This window comes from Pan paniscus, chromosome 18 (genome assembly GCF_029289425.2).
Source record: "Pan paniscus chromosome 18, NHGRI_mPanPan1-v2.0_pri, whole genome shotgun sequence".
NCBI classification, from domain to species: domain Eukaryota; kingdom Metazoa; phylum Chordata; class Mammalia; order Primates; family Hominidae; genus Pan; species Pan paniscus.
In genome coordinates, this window is record NC_073267.2 from 77,911,020 (window position 1) to 77,929,553 (window position 18,534).

The 18,534-nt window shown below is 57.6% G+C and overlaps 1 protein-coding gene across 2 annotated transcripts in view; it reads right to left on the reverse strand.

Annotated features, from left to right (window-relative positions):
• The window catches only part of SMPD3 (sphingomyelin phosphodiesterase 3), a 90,435-nt gene that overhangs the window by 5,996 nt on the left and 65,905 nt on the right, over window positions 1-18,534 (reverse strand). For both annotated transcript variants that reach the window (XM_003814572.5, XM_034940534.3), the window contains 3 exons: window positions 6,523-8,051; window positions 694-769; window positions 428-583 (listed from right to left, as the gene is read on the reverse strand). In XM_003814572.5, the coding sequence (XP_003814620.1) occupies window positions 428-583; window positions 694-769; window positions 6,523-7,845 (1,555 nt within the window). In that variant the 5' untranslated portion in view covers window positions 7,846-8,051. The remainder of the gene's footprint in view (window positions 1-427; window positions 584-693; window positions 770-6,522; window positions 8,052-18,534) is intronic.

Consider the following 18,534-nt stretch of genomic DNA (forward strand, 5'->3'; position numbering starts at 1 on the left):
CAGCCTCTCTGAGTCTCAGCTTCCTCCACCACACCACGTGGAGACATGCAATGCTTCCCTCTCAGGGTTGTTAAGACACTTAAGTGAAACAGCGATAGAATGGCAGCTGGCTCGAAGCAAGAGCGCGGCGCCCCGTTGATGGGTGTTACTAGTGGACTCGTCCTTTGTCTGCTTCAGAGGCCCCCAGCCTTCCTTGTCAGAGGTTCGTTTTTAGGGCATCTCTGTCTCCAGCTTTCTAGGCAGAGCGTGGGCTCTTCCTGTTCTAGGATTTCTAGGGGGCAGAGAAATCAGTCTTGCTAAATACCCCGCCCACATGCTCTCGAGGAGCAGGAATTCTTTGAGCTGCCTAACGAAGTCTGTCTAGCTGTGACTGAGCCCACAGCCTCCCCAGAGCTGGAGACCTGAGTGGGGAGGAGCCCGGCCTCACCAGAGGAGCAGTTATCAAAGTTGAAATCTCCGCAGACGACGTCAAATGCCACCAGCTCCTCGGGGTTGGCTGCGCTGGACGAGGAGGTAGATTTTCGGAAATCAGCCAGCCAGTCCTGAAGCAGGTCCAGCTGCCCACACCGGATGGCGCTGTCCTCTGCAGGGCAGAAGTACAGAGACTGGATGATGAAGTTCGCCCCAGACCCCAGCTAGGCCCCAGGCGCTGATCCCATGCCTAGAAAAATCACAGGTGGGCGGCAACCCTACCTTGCGGGGCATGCAGGTGTGTGCAGGCGATGTACCCGACGATTCTTTGGTCCTGAGGTGTGCTTCCCACCTGCACCTGGGGGAGGAGGGGGTCAGTGCTGCCACCTGCCAGTCACTGTGGCCCTGAGAGCACAGGACACTGGCAGTGCCCACCCACCCATGAGGTCAGACCCTCACAAGCCTGGCTCCTGGCTGGATTCTGGGGTCCGAGTAGGGACAGGATGTGTCCTGCTTCTAGGGACTTATGGATCTGGGCCAGAGGTGGATGCTGAAAGAAACTATCGGCCTGTGGCGTGGGGAGTGCTGGCGGCCATCTGTGCAAAGCATGGGGGAAGTGCCGAATCGCAGCAAGGCTCCCCGGAGGCCCAGGCCCTGCCATCTCCCAGTGACCAGCGTGGCCACAGCTCTCAGTTCCTTGTCCAGTCCTGTCTGTGGCTCTTTCCTCCCTCCCTCAGTTACACCCTAGACCTGGTCACACCCTGGTGCTTTCTCCCCCTGAAATCTCAGGGGGTTGCCCCTGTGCCATGGTGTGGCCTCAGAGCCCACCCCACACAGTAAGAGGCCCAGACCCTGCCCCTCCTGGCCTCGTCGCCTTCTGGCTGCATGGTGAGTCATCTGCTTTATAGGCCGTGGTCCCGTTGTCACCCGTCTTGGATGAGAGCTCCCTGACCTGTGTCCTAGGCTGGCCCCTGTACACCCCTGGCTCCATCCTGAGCCCACTGTGGCAGCATCCTCTTCAGGTCTCCCCTCTGCCCCGACCTCCTGCTTACCTCCTTTACCCAAGACGGAGCCTTCCACCTGCCAGGTGGCAGGTGACCCTGGCAGGACCCCAAAGGCTGGCTTAATACAAATTAGCATCTCCACTGTACCCTGCAGGCAATTCATAACTGCCCTACCCCAGGTGGGGGCAAGATGGAGCCCTTGTCAGTACTCAGCCCAGGAGAGGTGAGGGATGGCCAGAGAGATGCCCCGCACAGAGAGGCCGCTTACCAGCTCCTCATCCCCTGCCCCTGGGATCCCTTCCCTCCTGTGCCTCTGTGCCCTCCCCAAGCCATGCAAATCCATTCCAGACTGAGTTTCCCAAGATGAGGAGACCCCAGACCCAAAAAGCACTCCAGGGAGGTGGCTGGGCAGGACACACTGCCTCTCCCAGTTGTTGGCTGAGGGCAGAGGGCCGCAGGGTGGGTGCCCCACATCTGTGGAGCTCACAGCAGCCCAAACGTCACAGCCCATCTGCTCCAACAGCCTCGGCAGGCTCCGTCCTTCCTTCACTGCTGCAGTCGGTCAGGCTGGTATTATCTCCTCCATCTGGACGTCCTCAGCAGCAGGTGCCCCTGGCTTTCTACAGCTCTTCCTCCCCTTCCCAGCCCTAATGCACAGCCTTCCTTCCCCAGCACCTGGGGGTATGAGCGTCTGGCTGTTCAGCCCCACAGGTTCACCATTCACTTCTTGCCCACAGACAGACCCAAACCTTAGCCTAACAGCATCCCCGCCCCCGGAATGGCTCTGTGAGATCACGCAGCATTGATGGTTCTGCTGCAAAAAACAAAACACTGATGAAGCCGCCATGCTCAAAAGGCCACATGAGGCTGAGCACGGTGGCTCACGCCTGTAATCCCAGTACTTTGGGAGGCCGAGGCGAGTGGATCACCTGAGTTCAGGAGTTCGAGACCAGCCTGGCCAACATGATGAAACCCCATCTCGACTAAGAATACAAAAATTAGCCCGGTGTGCTGGGCACAGTGGCTCACACCTGTAATCCCAGCATTTTGGGAGGTTGAGGCAGGCAGATCACAAGGTCAGGAGTTCGAGACCAGCCTGACCAACATGGTGAAACGCTGTCTCTACTAAAAATACAAAAATTAGCCGGGCGTGGTAGGATGTGCCTGTAATCCCAGCTATTCAGGAGGGTGAGGCAGGAGAATCGCTTGAACCTTGGAGGCGGAGGTCACAGTGAGCCAAGATCATGCCACTGCACTCCAGCCTAGGCAACAGAGTGAGACTGTGTCTCAAAAAAAAAAAAAAAAAAAATTAGCTGGGTGTGCATGCCTGTAACCCCAGCTATTCAGGAGGCTGAGGCAGGAGAATCCCTTGGACCTGGGGGGCGGAGGTTGCAGTGAGCCAAGATCGCCCCATTGCACCACTCTGGCCTGGGCGACAGAATGAGACTGTCTCAAAATAAATAAAAGACCACACGGGGGCGCCGTCTTCAGGCAACAACTGCTCCTCCATGAGGATCATCTCAGGCCCAGTGGGCTCGTGCTGGGATGGGGTGGCGACGCATGGACGTTACTTTTCTGGGTCCTTACAACGGCTCAGGCACATGATAAAGTGATGCTGCTTTTACCGTTGAACACACTGAGGCCAGAAGTTGAGTTGTGGGCTGGGGTCACAGGCTCACATTGTCTAAGAGGCAGCTTCCAGTCGGATCTGCGCTGCTCTGCGCTGCTTTCTGAGGGGCTGGTGTCTTTGCGGTTTCTCCCCGGCCGCCTGTTTGTTGGTCTTAAGGCGTCAGCCTCTCACTCATCCAACACTTGGTGTCACCTGCCCCGTGCTGTGTCCCGGACAGGGTTGGACACTCGCAGGGAGGCCTCAGACTGGGCCCTGCACGACAAGAACCCACTGGCCGGAGGAGTGACGAGGTCCTGCTCCCTCCTGCCCTGCTTCTCCCTCCTCATCTGCCGTGTGATCTCACCAAGATCCACTTGATTATTTGCTGGGCCTCATTGATTCCTGGCTCGTGGCCTTGGGAGCCGCAGAGCCTTGTGTTTCTCTTGCAAAAACAAGCAATCACACGAGAGGCTGTGCCTTTGAGTCCTGGCGGGCAAAGACTGTCAACAGAAGAGGCGTCCAGAATAAGGCTCTATTGTAGGCGAGGAAAAAGGGATTCCAGTCCCTTCCTTCACAGAGCCACATTTCCCTGAAGGCTCTGAAGTCCCATACGGGAAACTATGAGGGCCTTCCGGGAAGGAGGGGACCACTGATTTCTGCAGCGAGTCCCTCCAGCGTCCCGGCCCCTCTCCGGCTGGGCCTGTCCCCAAGGCAGCCCCACGTACTTCACTTCTCCGCGCTGGGATCCGCGTGTGCTGGGCACACCACAGCTCTGCTGTCCTGGTGCTCTGTCTGATGGACAGACAAGACTCTGGGCACGAGGGCAGAGGAGCCCATGAAGGGAAGAGAGGATTGTGTGGCTGGCCGCTGAGGGAGCTCCATGAGGTGGTGTGGCCACACCCAGTGTGGGACCAAGACAAGCAGGGGCCAGGGGTACAGGAGCCCCTCATCGGGGTTGTGGCTGGGGCAGAGGTGGAGCTAAGGGTGGTGGGGGCGGGAGGTGGTACAAGGTGACGTTCAGACTTCCTGAGGCAGTGGAGGGCATAAGAGGAGTCACACCTGGCCTCAGATGAGGAGGGTGGCTGAAACCACAGCAGGGCTGATGCAGAGGAGGGGGCCTGGGCCAAGGGAGCTGGAGATGTGGCCCAGGGCCATCTGGAAAGTGAGCTAGGGGCCTGGAATGGATGGGTCGGGCACAGGACAGAGCAGCCAAGGTGGTCCTTCTGGCTTCAGGATGGCAGAACACAGAAGAGGAGCAGCCCGAGGCAGAGGCTGAGTCTGGTTTGCGGGTGAATGGGGATGTGTCCTGGAGGCAGCCAGATGTAGGGCTAGGGGGAGAGGTCTGGGCCAGGACAAAGCAGAGGGGCCTCAGAAAGGGCAGAAATGGAAGCTGCAGAGTCTCACTCCCAGGCAGGTGTCATGGTGGTTGCTGGGAAACCCCACTGCGGGGCAGCCAACCATGGCTCCAGCTCACTGCAGCCGCGTGGGGTGCGGAATGTGGTAGGCCTGGGGCTGCTGAGAGAACCTGCAAACTGGGTTTTCTGTGAAATATCTTGATTTTAACATATTGGTCAAGGCTGGGTATGGTGGCTCACGCCTGTAATTCCAGCACTTTGGGAGGCCGAGGTGGGCAGATCACCTGAGGTCGGGAGTTTGAGATCAGCCTGACCAACATGGTGAAACTCTGTCTCTACTAAAAATAAAAAATTAGCCAGGCGTGGTGGTGCATGTCTGTAATCCCAGCTACTTGGGAGGCCAAGGCAGGAGAATCGCTTGAACCCGGGAGGCAGAGGTTGTGGTGAGCCGAGATCGCGCCACTGCACTCCAGCCTGGACAACAAGAGTGAAACTCCGTCTCAAAAAAAAAAAAAAAAAAAAAAAAAATTTGGTCAATACAAAAAATTTTTGAATGTCATAGATCAGGTTACAGTTTGAGACCCAGGAGGTAGAGGAAGATGAAAAGAACTTTCAGGATAGAACCTGGGAGGAGGGGCTGTCCCAGGCAGACACTGTTGAGCTCAGTGGGAACAGTGAGGGTGCCCCACGGAGGAGGGAGGTGGGGACAGGATGTGTGGATTGATCTGTGCAGAAGTGGGCTGGGGTAGGGGGCGGGGGAGGGCCTGGCCTCTGAGCCACCTGTAGTAGGGTGGGAGTGAGGGGTGGGAGTAAGGGGCACATCCTCCCACCCTGGACCTGGCAACACATCCCCTTCCTCCCCAGAAAGTCACTCTAGCTGTCGAGACAAAAATATATCCAGGGAACAGAACACCAACGAACCATATGCCAAAATGGGAAGGTTGGATCTATCTGTCAGGAGTTGCTTCAATTTCAGCATCCTTTGCTGTGAATGAAGAGCAGAGGACCCAAACTCTGGGCCTGGCAGAGCCACACAAGAGCCATCGAGGAACCAGAAGTGGGGGCCAGGGCCCTTGCTGCCTGCCCTGGCTCCCATAGGGCTTGAAGACAAGCACCGCCACTCGTGGCAGGCGCCAGGTTGCGCACCAGTGTTTCCCTGGGCAGGCGGAGTGTGGTTGCTTCTGAAGGCGAACTGGGAAGTGAGGAAACCTGCCCTAGGCAGGCCTCTGAACCGCAGCCCTCCCTGCAAAGCCACCACTTTTTCATGTCTCACCCTAAAGGGACAGAACCCACATCTGAAACAGCTGCTGCCTCTCAGGGCAGAAAGCCCTGTGCTGCATCCACTGGCCAAATGACGCTTCAGAAAACTGTGGAAGCACCATGAGCGGCTTTTGGATAGAGAACAAAAGTCGACACTCTGAGCATCTCAGGCGCAGTAGAAGATAATGTGTAATGACCAAATTACCACAGCCTAAAAACTCCTCCAATCGAATCCAAATTAGCAGAAATAATTATGATTCACTTTAATTAGTGACTATGGAAGCGAAACCATGGCTGGTGGGCAGACAGCCTGGCAGGGCAGCTGCACGACAGCCAGGAGGGAGGGGTGTCCAGGCCAGGGAAGCTAGTGGCCTCAGTGAGCCAGGCGGTGTCACGGCCTGGAGACCTGAGGGTCCCGTCTGCTTGCCTGATGCGCTTGGTCTGGGCTGGTCTCTCTGCCTCGTATGAACCAACAGGGCCCCTACCTCGTGTTCTTCCTCACTTTATCACTGCCACCATCTCCATGGCTACCACCGCCACTCTTGCGCCAGCTCGGAACCCTTCCCAGGCCTTACTGCTCTGTTCCACTCCCACCCTCTCCCCACTTTACAGTTGGGGAAATGGTGGCTCAGAGATCTGAGGAACGGGCCCAAGATCACCCAGATGGGTCTGTCTGAGCCCAGAGCCTCGGTGCTCATCCCTGCATTGGTCTTGACCCTGTCCCCAAGCCAGGGCCCTGCTGTTTGGCTCCAGGAAAGACCGCCCACTCCAACCTCCCACTCCAGCCCCCATGACGATGAGGACTCCCCGCTGCAGCCCCCCTGCCTACATGGCTCTAGGACCAGCTGGCACGTGGTCCTCAGGCTGGGCCGAGGTCTCCTACCTTGAGAAACAGAGCTCCCTTAGAGGCCAGGGCATCGTCGTTACACTTGTTGGGGTAACAGTGATAGGCCACGTCCATGATGGGGTAGCGGCTGGCAAAGAGGAGGCCGCTGTTGAGACACTTGAAGCTGCAGCAGCCCTGGCAGCCGTAGACCCCGACGTCGTACAGGATGTACTCGAAGTAGCCGTGCAGCTGCTCTTTCAATTTGGTGGCTGCTCGCTTGTCAAACACCTCCTGCAGGCACAGGAAGTCCAGGTTGGCAGGGAAGAAGGCGGAGACCTCATGGTCGAAGGCCTCGTCGGGGTGCCGCCTCCTGCGTGCAGCCGCCTTCTTCACCACCGAGGCCTTGTACAGGAGCTTGCTGTTGGCACCTGGCTCCCCGCTGGCACTGGTGTCTGGCCCAGCTCGCCCCTTCACCAGGGACTCCCGGGAGGCCGAGGGGCTGCCCAGGCTCCCTGAATCCCCGTCCTGCTGATTATGGTTGGGCGTCTGGCCCCTTGGGCCCCCGCCAGCTCCGTTCCTGGCCTGGCCCCCAGGCGCAGGGTCGTCAGCTTCAGGTGGCCGGCCGCCCTCCTCGCCACTGATGCGCACGATGCAGGCATCCTCCGGGCTGCTGCTGTCGACAGGGTCCCCAGAGGCTGGGCCGTTGGCAGCCTCGTCACCGGGGTGCCGCCCACCGTCACCCTTGTACTCCACAGAGGCTGTCCTCTTAATGCTCCCGGGGACGGCCCGGGCCACCCCATCGCCGCCCTGTGGTGACACCAGGCTGCTGAAGCTAGCGGCGCTGATGGAGGTATTGGTGGGGGAGTCGATGTAAATTTTGATCTGGGGCCGGGCGGCCCCATTGCGGATTCTCTGCCCTATCTCCTTGGCCCGCGCTTGGGTGTTAAAAAGGTTGTTGACCCTGGCGAGTGAGTCGGGCAGGAGGCAGACATTGGCAGTGGCAAAGCAGAAGCTTTTGCCAGGCCCCGTGCCCTTCCATTCACTGAGCAGGGCTGCCCCACCGGCCAGGCCCTTGTCTTCCAGCCGTGAATAGATGTAGGGCCGGCGGGCCGACTGCAGTGGGGACCAGAAGAGAAAGCCGAGAAACGCAAAGGGCAGCGAGGCCACCAGGAGGGCCAGGTAGATGGGCGTGAAGAGGGCAGTGCAGAGCAGCTGCAGGCAGCACGGGTCGTCTGCCCGCTGGCGCTTCTCATAGGTGGTGGGTATGAAGGAGGCAGCGAGCCGGTCCACCAGCCAGTAGCATGGAAAGATAAGGGCCCAGGACACACAGTGCAGGGCGGACAGACAGCTGTTAGGAAAGGGGGTCGTGTACAAAACCATCGCAGCTCACTGGGCGCCGCAGCCGGCCCTACTACATGGTGTCCGTGGCAGCTGCGGGCACTTTCCTGGGCGAGGGTGGGCGAGTTGGGGGCAGCTGGAGGAGGGGTCACCTCCTGGCGAGATGCAACTCCAGCTGGTCAATGGCGAATGTTGGCCAGCCGGTCATGGTTCACCTCGGTGGGCCATGCGGAGGCCTACTGCAGACCCTGCAGAGACAAAAGTAGGGGGACTGTTTTTAGTGATCTTCAGGGGAGTGGGTCAGATATGGGGCCTTTGCCCCAGCTCATCCCACTCCTGCTTCCCCTGGTGTGAGTGGGACAGTTCTGAGAACCAGGCTGGAGCTGGCAGGCTCAGCAGGTGGCTGGGAGACAGGCCCGCACACCGCTTCCTCCATGTATGCTGTTCTCTTGGAGCGAATAGCTTGGTGATATGACTGCCCCTAACTAACCATCTTGACCTTGTAACCCAATTGCTTGAAAAATGGTCCTGGTTTTCAGAGACTTACAGATTTGTGGGTGCAAAGGGAGCAGGCAGGGCATCCTAGAGGACGCCTGGGCCCACCCTGACCGGGGGCCGCCGGAAGCCCATCAGGAGCCAGGACAGTTTTTAGAATGAGAGGGCAGGTGACCCTGGGTCAGAGGAGCCACAAACATGGCCACTTGTCATGGAGTGCCTGCCAGCTAAGGACAGAGCAGGAAAAAACAGCAGAGCAAAGGGGCCAGAGACTCCTGGAGCAGAGGGCAGTGTGGCCAGCAGGACCGCAGGGGAGGGCGGTCCCCCTCCATGCACAACCGGGCTGTCACTGTGGCCCCAGCCTGCAGGATCACACCAAGCCCAGTGCTTCCACTCCACTGACTGCGGGAGAAACCCCCCAGCAATGAGGATCCAAGCGCAGCCTGCGTCTTACCAACTTCCAGAACCATCAGAGTTCCCCTGGCAGTCCCTGTGACTTTTGGAGAAGCTCCCTGGGGCTGTGTGGGTCTGGCCCAAGCTTTAACCGCTGTCCCTCATGTACTCCAAGATGCAGCCCAGTCGAGACCCACAGCCATCTGAATAAGCCCACCCTGGGTCCCCTGTGGGAGCCACAAGTGGGTCTCAGAGCAGACTCAGAGCTCCACCTAGGCAAGGCTGCCAGGTGCATCTATTGTGCTGAATGTAAAATCAATAAAAGACAAGCTTCTGGAGTGTTTGCCCAGCCTCCGGGGACCCACGTGTGATCACCCCGTGGGGGAGCCTATAGAAGTGTAACCCAGACTTTCCATGACTGGAGCAGTTGGGCCACTCTTTTCCCACCCACTGTCTTGCTGACTCAGCCCAGCTCCTGCCCTGGCACTTTGGGGGGTCTGAGCCCACGGTGCCATCCATCCTGGCCCCACACCCTCTCCTCCTCCTGAATCCCTGGTCACCCAAGCCAGGGACCTAGGTGTCACTGGACTCTGCCTTTCCTCAGTCCCCATCAGTCCCTGCCACTCCTGCTGGACCCCCTGCGCCGGCCTGGGACTGCATCACGGTTCCCCAACTTTATCAGCCTCCACAAGGGCTGAAGGGATGCTCTCTATGTAGTCCGCTGTGTCACAGCTGCCTCACACCTACTGGAACTCCCTCAGCCCTCAGTGGGGAGCTCAGCCCCTCCGTCAGGCCTGCGGGTCTCTGCAGCCCCCTCCCCTGGACGCCCGCCTCTCACTTGTGTCCCGTCCCTGCCTGCCATTCCCCATCCTCTGCCCCTCGCCTCGCTCACCCTTTCTAAGACTCAACTTAGAAATTCCCTCCTTAGAAGACTTTTGGACCCCTTGCCCCGGTGGCTTAGGTGTCTCCACCGGTGGCTCTCATCCCCGCCACGTGTGGCCTGGTCTCTGCAGTTCTATATCACAAATGCTCTGGGATATGGCCACCTGCCCAGCAGACCGCAAGCTTCAGGAAAGAATAGGCTGCACAGGGGCTCCCTAGAGTCCCAGGCTTGCACCAGCAGGTATGCAGGACATGGGGGATGAGGGGAGGTTCACCTGGATGCCTCCAGCCAGAGAGGGGGCAGCTCTTTTCCCACCAGCCCGAGGTGTGCGGAGGGGGTTTCTGTGGGGCATGTCAGAGGCCCCAGGGCAAGTCTGCAGTCACCACCTCCAGGGCTTAGCGTCTAAAGGTGAACTTGAGCTGGGGCTGTATCTGGTTCTGATAAGCAGCTTCACAAGGCTGTCACTCTCCTCAGGGGAAATGCCTTTGAAGCCAGCACTGGACGGGTGCAGTTTGGAGCAGCATGTGTGTCTGTGCAGACCACGGCGGGGCAACCTGGAGCCATGGGAAAGCAGCTCTGTGCTGGGCCTCAGTGAAATCTGGGACATGGGCATCTCACTCTGCGGCCAGTGCTCGTGGCTCAGTGCTCAGCGGGACTGGTGGGTGTCCAGGTCCACCCCCGCCTGCCATCTGGCTTGGGAGACTCCAGGACGTACTCCCTCATTCTTTCTCTAAAATCCCAGCAATTGCTGCAAGATGAATCAAACCTGCAGAGGGAGCGACAGCCCACTCACTCTCCCTCCCAGGCTGGAGGGTTCCCCCCCAGCAAACCTGCAGCCCTCATTGTGTGGAGCCGGCTGTCTTCACACTGGCTGGACTGACATCCACAGGAGGGGACACAGAGTCACCCACAGGCACCTGTCTCTGGTGGACCAGCTGGGGCCAGAGGGAGAGCTTGCAGGTCCTGTCCCTGTGGGGACAATGGGGGCGGGATGGGGGTCTCTCAAGGCTCTCCAGCCACCAGTAGTCCCTGCAGTTGGCACTAAGGCCTCAGGTTAAGGGTCCAGGCCAGATTCTTGGGGCCACCTGGACGTCACCCCAATGTCATGAAGCAGGCCCATTCCTGAGTCACCCTCATCTCTGTGGCCTGAGGTCACCAGCCCAGCCTGGCCAGCACCATCCTCACCTGAGCTCCTGCCTCACCCCGGCATGCCCTGCTGCCCTCAGCCTCAGCCACAGCCCCAAGCCCACCACCAGTGTGCAGCGGGTCCTCCTAGACACAGCTGATTCTCTCTCTCCCTTTGGTGGTCTCACTGTCTTGGGGGACAAAGTCCAGTCTCCCAGTCTGTATCTAGGGGCCCTTTGTGCTTCTGCCTCCACCAGCTTTTCCCTCATCCACCCCCACCCTGGGCTCCACCAGCAGGAAGGGCTGTGCAGGCTGAGCCCTGGCGTGAGGACACTTTGGCAGAAGGATTCGGGAGGAGGAGGTCTATCCTGTCTGCACCATGCTGCCGTCCTGGCAGAACTGGCTGCTATTCCACAGTGTGGCCACAGCTCCCTCATGGGTCAGAGGAGGGTGGAGACTCACTTCATCAAAGGGTTCCTAAGGGAATTCTGCAAACCTGCTCTCCCGTGTGGCGCATCCCTGACACTGGCCCATCAGGGCTGGGATCTGCTATTGGCTGAGATGGGGCTATGGAGGGTGTAGAGGAGAGAGGCTCTCTCCTCAGCTGCCCTGGGCCCCCCTTTCTCCGCTGTGATCCCAGAAACCCTGCGGGCCAGCTTCCCATGGCCCTGCCAGCAATGGTAGTGAGTGGCCAGTCCTGATCTTTACACTTCTCCTGGGCTGGCCAGAGGACTGTCTTTGGTCCTTATTCAGGAATTGATGGGATTTGAGGTGACTGGCAGCTGGTGGGCAGGAGTGGCCCAAGATCACTCCTCTAGGAAGTGGCAGAGCCAAGCATGCCAGCCCTTCCCGCTGCCCTTCCAGGCCCCTCCTAGTGACTCCAGGTCCCCCGTCCATAGCCCCTCGCCAGCTTCCCAGCTGCTGCCCCCTGCCCTGCTCCTGTGTGCGGCCCCTGCCTCTGCATAGAAGCCGCTGGCGCAGGAGACACAAAAGGGATTGCCACCCATGGAGAAACCATGGAGCTGGTTTCTAAGGCTCTGTGGTTAATTATCTTGTCTCAGGGAAATGAAAGGAGGGTAAATAAGCAACAACACATTAATTAGTCTGATCTACACTTTCCCATGAAAGAGGAGAACTACAGTTAAACATTAGAGGCTGGTAACTGTTCAGAGAAACCCCCAAGTCCTCAGAGAGGTGGCCAAGGCAGGACATGCTCCCTGGCCCGGGCCTGCTGCGTGGTGGTGCTCAGCCGCACTGGTGCCTGTCCCCTTCCTGTTGCCTGCGCTCCTTTGGCCTAGTTGGGCCATTGAGTGGGCCCAGGCCAGAGTCTGTCTCCAGGTGGGGGACTCCATGCCCCCGCTCTCTGCTTCCATGTCCCTGGACTGGCAAGTTTGCCAAGTAGAGTCCACTGTGGGCCCCTCTGAGGGGACTGGCAGGACCCCCAAAGGCCTTGAGGGCTGAGTTTTTGCAGCTCAACCTCAGACTGCATTGTTCCCCCAGGGCTCCTTATTTTGAAGTCCACAGTTATCCATGGATTTGTCCCCTTTGCGAATCCTGGTGTGTGGCTTCTGAGGTTGCCCAGAATGACATCCCCCAACACCACGCTCTCCAGACCTGAGTGGAGTCCCGATGTCTCCAGGTCGTCATAGGTCCTGGCAGGCCCCATGGTCACTCCTGAGCCCTGGGGTCAGTGTGGGAGGCCACACAGTACCCCAAGGCTGGGCTCCTGGGAGTCAGCCCCGACCTAGAAAAGGAGACTTTAGACCTGCCCCTGGCCCTCGGCTTCACCGGCCACTGCTTAGCTTGGGCTTGGGACTCAGGGTGACCTGAGTGCAACCCTGCACTAGTCAGGACTTTCTACCTCCCAGGATGATCATAAGGACAGAAAGGAACCAGGCTAGAGACCTGGCCAGGCCCTGCTTCCTTCCCTACCCGCTCCTGGTAGGACCTCCCGACCACTCCTCCCCTGAGGTCAGCCCTTGTGTGCCCTGTTTGCTCTCCCCAGCCTGGTGTCCTGGGCACGGTTCTGGGGGTCACTGGAGCCCACCCACAGAAGTCCCAGGATCCTGACTGTCCCAGAGTGCCTTCAGGAGCCTCAGAGACATCAGCCACACTGCCTAGGCTGGAGCTGCTGGACTTCACTAGATTGTGGCTGTTCCCTGCAGTGGGGACTGGGCTGCAGGGAGCAGAGAGCTCCATGGTTTGCAGGTTGACCCAAGTAGGAGGAGAACTTGCCCTGGGACTTTGGGAGCCCAGAAAACCCCAAGTCCAGATGTGAGGGGATGAGGGGAAGAAGTGAACAAGTCCTGGGCAGGACCCAGGTGGCCACAGCCCCAGCCGCTCCTGGTGGGTGTGTGGCATTGACAGCCGGCAGCCCCAGACTGCGGCTGCTCCTGCGAGTGACTGATAATTTGCAGTCAATCTGCAGCCATGAGACCCCTGTTGCTGACATATGACCTGAGGCATCACGGCACGGACAGTGGGAGACTATGGCTGCTCAGAGGCCTGCACTGAGCCAGAGCCCCCCTCCCTAGACACTGGCCTGAGGGCTCAGGGGCAGCTGATCTGCCATCACCAGTGGAGGGTGATCCCAGGAATAAGGCCTAGCCAGGCTGGTCCTGTCTGGACAAGCCATGGTGGCCAGGACCTCTGCTACTGGACGTCAAATACCACCAGCACCAAGACAGTCATCCCATTTCCCAACTCCCTGGCAATAGACATGCAGGTGTAATGGCACACTGGCTCTGCTTGCACAGTGGTGCAAAGGGTCCTAGGTGGATCCTGGCTTTGAATTTGAATTTCTCTGGTGGTGGGAAAGTGAACAAGCCAGACCAGTTCTGCTGGTAAGGCAAGCCCTGGCCCCTGTGAGGAAGCCTACAGCATTTTCTAGGGATCTCTGAGCCTGGGGGAGCTTCTGGAAAATTGAGGAGGTTTGGGAGTTGCCCCACTTTGGCGCTAGGATGAGGCCTGTCTCCCCTCCACTGCCCTTTCCTCTGGCTCATGTGCTTGCTGACACTGCTCTTCCCGGCAGCAGGGCTGGGAGTCCCAGAGCAGAGAGGCCTCCTCTGAGTCCCTGTTGTGTCCACAAGCTCATGTCTAAACAGGAGCTACGCCAAGCCCCTGGTTTCCGCAGGAAAAGCCACGTGGATTGCTCCAATCCAATTACCCAAGGTGCCTGCATCCGCCTGTGGCACTGAGCTCAGGCCGGGCCATTTCTGCCTGGATGCATGCTGCAGAGGAGTTGGCATGGCAACATGAGCTCTGAGCTGCTGAAACTTAAGTCAACTCGTGGCTGGGAGGACAGAAAGACAGAAGCGGATGCCTTTCTGAGTGATGCAGGTTGGACACATCCACACTAATTCCCGAAAGCCACATCCCAGGTAGAATTGGGGTCTGGGGTCTGGCAAGAACATGTGTGCTGTGGCAGCAGCTCCTACAGACACAGGTGTGCCAGGTAAATGCCTGTTCATCCATCTAGATCCAAAGCACCTGCCTCCTTCTCCCTGCAGTCCTCCCTGACCTGCACACCCCCCCACCCCCTCAGTCTGTCACTCTAATCAGGCACGTGTCTGTTTGCACGTCCTGGATGGAGCTCCAAGTCTCGGCACCACCACAAGCCTGAAGCCCACCCTGCTGCACTCCACAGGAAGGGCAGTGAGCCACCCAGGCCACTCAGCACCAGCCCTCCTGACCTGGAAGGTCACACAACCCAGCTAGACTACCCTAAGCTCTCCCTGGAACCCTTACTGGGCCCTTTAGGAAAGAGGCCTGCATTTTATCTGAGATGGAAGGTTAGGAACCTGAAGCTTCTGGAACCTTCTTTGAGAATGAATCCAATTCAGAGGAAAACAGACCTTAGGGCTAGAAGGAAAGAGACCAAGTCCTAGAGACATCGTTGAGCTCTGATCTCCCTGCACCCAAAGCCATCACAACCCACAGACTTTCCAATTAATGATTCAGCAGTTCCCCTTTTCCTTGCTCTAGTCCCTTTGAGTTGGTTTCTGGCATTTGCCACCAAATGGATCCTGTCTCAGATACAGCTATGTGATCTTTCTAAAATGCGATTCTATCAGGTCCTCTCCTGTGCAAACCTCCTGTGGCTCCCCGTTGACGTCCCACTGGGAAAAGTGGAGGCTCCCCTGAGTCCTGGGAGGCCCTGCAGAACCTGGTGCCTCTGGCCTGTGCCTTATCAGCATCCCTTGGGAGACCACAGTGGAGCAGATGCTGGGAGCACAAACTCTGGTGTTGGACATGCAGAGCCAGGTTGACCTGCTGGATATTGGACAGGCTGCTCAACTGACTGTGCCTTAGTTTCCTCACATGTTAAGCCTTGGTAATAACCGTCTCTCAGGGTAGTTGCAGATGGTGCACGTGCAGCACCGAGTGTGGTGCCTGCCTCATCTCTAGGATGCTTATTTTTATCATTTTGCTATCACTGTTAATTCCCTTGCTGCAAAGTCCTGAAGATACAGCCGGAGCCTTCAAAGTCTCCTCCTCGTGAGGCTGGTTTGCCTTACAAAGAGGGTTCTCTCTGCTCTCCCAGGTGCATGGCGAGGACAGTGCAGGGGACGACGTCAGGGCCTCTGTCTCCTTGCAGGAGGTTATCAGAGCCATCTGTTGTGGGCTGCTTGTGCGAGCCCAAGGCACAGGCTTCTGCAGAAGCCAGGTGCAGGCAAAGGGGCCATACAATTTTCAAAAACAAACTTTTCACAGGAGGTATTACTGCACCGTGTGATTTCTGAGAATAGGAACAGGCTGTGAGCAGCTCTGGGGCACTCCTTCAACCAGCCAGCCTCGGCATTTCCCTGGCGAAGTCAGAAAGCCCAGATGAAGCCAACTCGGGCGTGATTGGAAAGCAAATCTCAAGCCAGGTGAGTGGTGCACGTCCTAGAGGTGCAAGAGCCAACGTGATGTTTCAAACAGCAGGACCCCTGGGTCCAGGCCCTTGTGCCACGGTGACATGGGCAGTTGCCCTGGAGGCATGGGCCCCATCCTAGGGGGACAGCTGAGTTTGAAGACCTGACTGCCCACTCTCTACCACCTGTCACTCCAAAGTCATCTATTAGTGACCACAAAGGGTGCCAGCAAGGAGAAGGCTGGATGGAGGCTGGCACCTAGACCCACGTCTGAGCCACACCAGGCAGCACCTCCTCTCATTCCTGTGTTCTGCTCACAAACCAGCCTGACGACCAGACTTATCTGCCAGAGTTTGCAAGGGCAGAAGCCCGCAGGGCTCCCGCCAGTCCTATGCCCTCATGGAGGCTGAGCCCAAGACAGAGAGGAGGCCAGGGGCAAAGTCTTGCTTCAGGATGAAGATGGGGAACCTCCTCCACCTGAGGCAGCTCCGGGGCCGAACTGGAGCAATCACAGGCCACAGCTGAGCATCTAGCCAGGCAAGGCCTCCAACCTCAAGTGCTCTGAGCCTGCCTGGGTGCTGAGGCCTGTGCCTGGGCTGGGCCTTGCAAGTCACCAAAGCAGGTCACATCACCTGCTCCCGGCTGACCAGCGCCACCTGCATCCTCAGGAGGCCCTCTGCCCTCAGCACCACCTCTGCCCTTCATAGGAAGGAGACCAGGAGGGCCTTGCTTCTCTCAGGTTCTGCTGTTGAGATTTCTGTCCCAGCCAAGTCCCTGCTTCCCTGACATGAAGGCTGATGTTAATGGTTCATGAGCCTAACAAGGCTTGGAATATGCTTTACTTAAGAGGGGATGACAGCATACTTTCTGTGGGAGTAGAATTTTAAACACAAGTCCACACAAATGTTAGGATTTAGGCAGACCCTGTGTCGGCTGCATTTCAAGTACAGCATTTCCTTCTGGAACGGATTGGCCGACTGCACGATGTGTAGGCATTTCAAGGCACCAGAGAACACAGATTAAGACGACAAACCTTCCTAAAACAGAACAGACGGGCTAACATTCTTCGGAAGGGAATCATTTCACATTCAGTCTAAAGTTTTCTATGCAAAGAACATTTAACAAACTGAGTCCTAGAGGAAAATTTATGCAGAGCTTAAGAAGCAAGTGAGTGAGAATGAGTAAATAAAATCAGGTGTCAGCATTTCACTCACCCTCCCAGGCGGCTGGGCTTTTTGGACGGAGGCAAGGCCTCACTGCTGAGGGTTGAGGCCCCGTCCTGGACCCTTTTGGAGACCTCTAACCCCAGGCCACTGCTCTACACATGGCACCATGAAAGACCCTCCCTCTGCACACAGCACCATGAAAGCCCTTGGCTCCAAGAGAACCAGCCAGAACACCCTCCCCTTTGAGAGAGGATGCCCCAGCTCAGGCCCAACCAAGGGCTGCTGTACATCTGAAAGGGGAGACCAGAGCTCTTTTCCCTTTAGTTTACCTCTGCTTCCAAGCCCGAGACAGGACTCTTGCCTCACCTCCTCTGGCCCCTGGAGCACCTGGAACCTGATGTCCAGCCAAGAGGTAGGACTGCACTTCCTGGTCCTCTGGCGGTTGGGTGGGATCACGTGATGAGTTCTGACCAATGAGCTGTGAGTGAAAGTGATCTCGGGTATTGCTGCGCTTAAGTACTTAAACAGTAGATGTGGAACCTTCCAGAGCTCTCTCCCTCTGCCACATTGACCTGCAGTGTTGGAGATGGTGGCTGCTCCGTCAGCCTCAGTACAGGGTGAAGAGACATGGAGCAGGGCCCCAGCTAACCCACATGTAGTGTGGGCAAGAAGAAAACCTTTGATTATAACCACCGCATGACCCATCCCATCCTGACCAATAGAGGACAGCTTCTGATTGGCTGTGTAATTAGTCCACTTACTTGATGCTGAAAACAAGCCTCATTACGGACAGCTTGCAGTTTCTCAAGAATACAGCCAGATCTACCCTCCAATCCAATCCAACTCTTCCTGCTCTCAAGGATAATGAAACAATAATGATGTTCCTTTGTCCTGAATCCAGGCCAGGCGGTAGGCTCACTCCTCACCTCCTCAGTGTGGCCTAAAAAAGTCCATTCCTACCTGTCCAAGTTCTTCTAGCACGATGAAGCACCAGGGGAGCTGAGTCTTAATCTTTTAATTTGTAGTGGAAACTTTCTGCTCAGAGAAGCGGTTGCTTTGGTGACACAGGTAGCACAGTAAATCCGTAGACGTGGAGAAGTAAATCCACCGGAAACCTCTGCCAGGGGTCAGGGTATGGGTTGGTCACAGGGGCCAAGTGAGCCCTGTAGGGGAGGGGCAGGAGGCAACACTGGGGGTCCTTTAAGGTGGGCTCAGATAGAGACAAAGCCCAGAGGCCCAGCTTGGTGAGACACTGCCAGGTGTGGCTGGCTGACAGTGCACCCAGGGCTGGCAGGGGCAGTCTGGGCAGAAGCTGTTAAACAGGGAGGCTGGGGGCACTGGGCGAGTCAGATGCAGCACAGTGGCTGCTCAGGGTATTGCATGGCAAGGGCCTAGGGTTTCTGGCAGCAGAGACTTTGCCTCCTAGTTGTGTATAGTTGAGGGTGGGGTGTCCCCGAGGGAGGGTGTGGAGATAGGAAGGTGGTGGGTATTGGGTGGAGCAAGCCGTGAGCAAGGGAGGAACAGGTGTGGTGGTGGGACAGAAAGGGAACTGAGAGTGGACTCAGGGAGGTGGAGCCACTTAGGGAATCCTGCCTTGCCAGGGCCATGCCTTTGAGGACCGTAATGACTACCAGATCACTGACTGCAGACAAGGAGGCGTCCTCCAGGAGGGGCAGCTGGGGAACACGGGCCTGAGGGGAGGATCCCCTGCATTCACTTAGTTTGCCCTCAGTTAGTTTTTTTGTTTGTTTTGTTTTGTTTTGTTTTTTGTTTTGGAGATGGAGTCTCGCTCTGTCGCCCAGGCTGGAGTGCA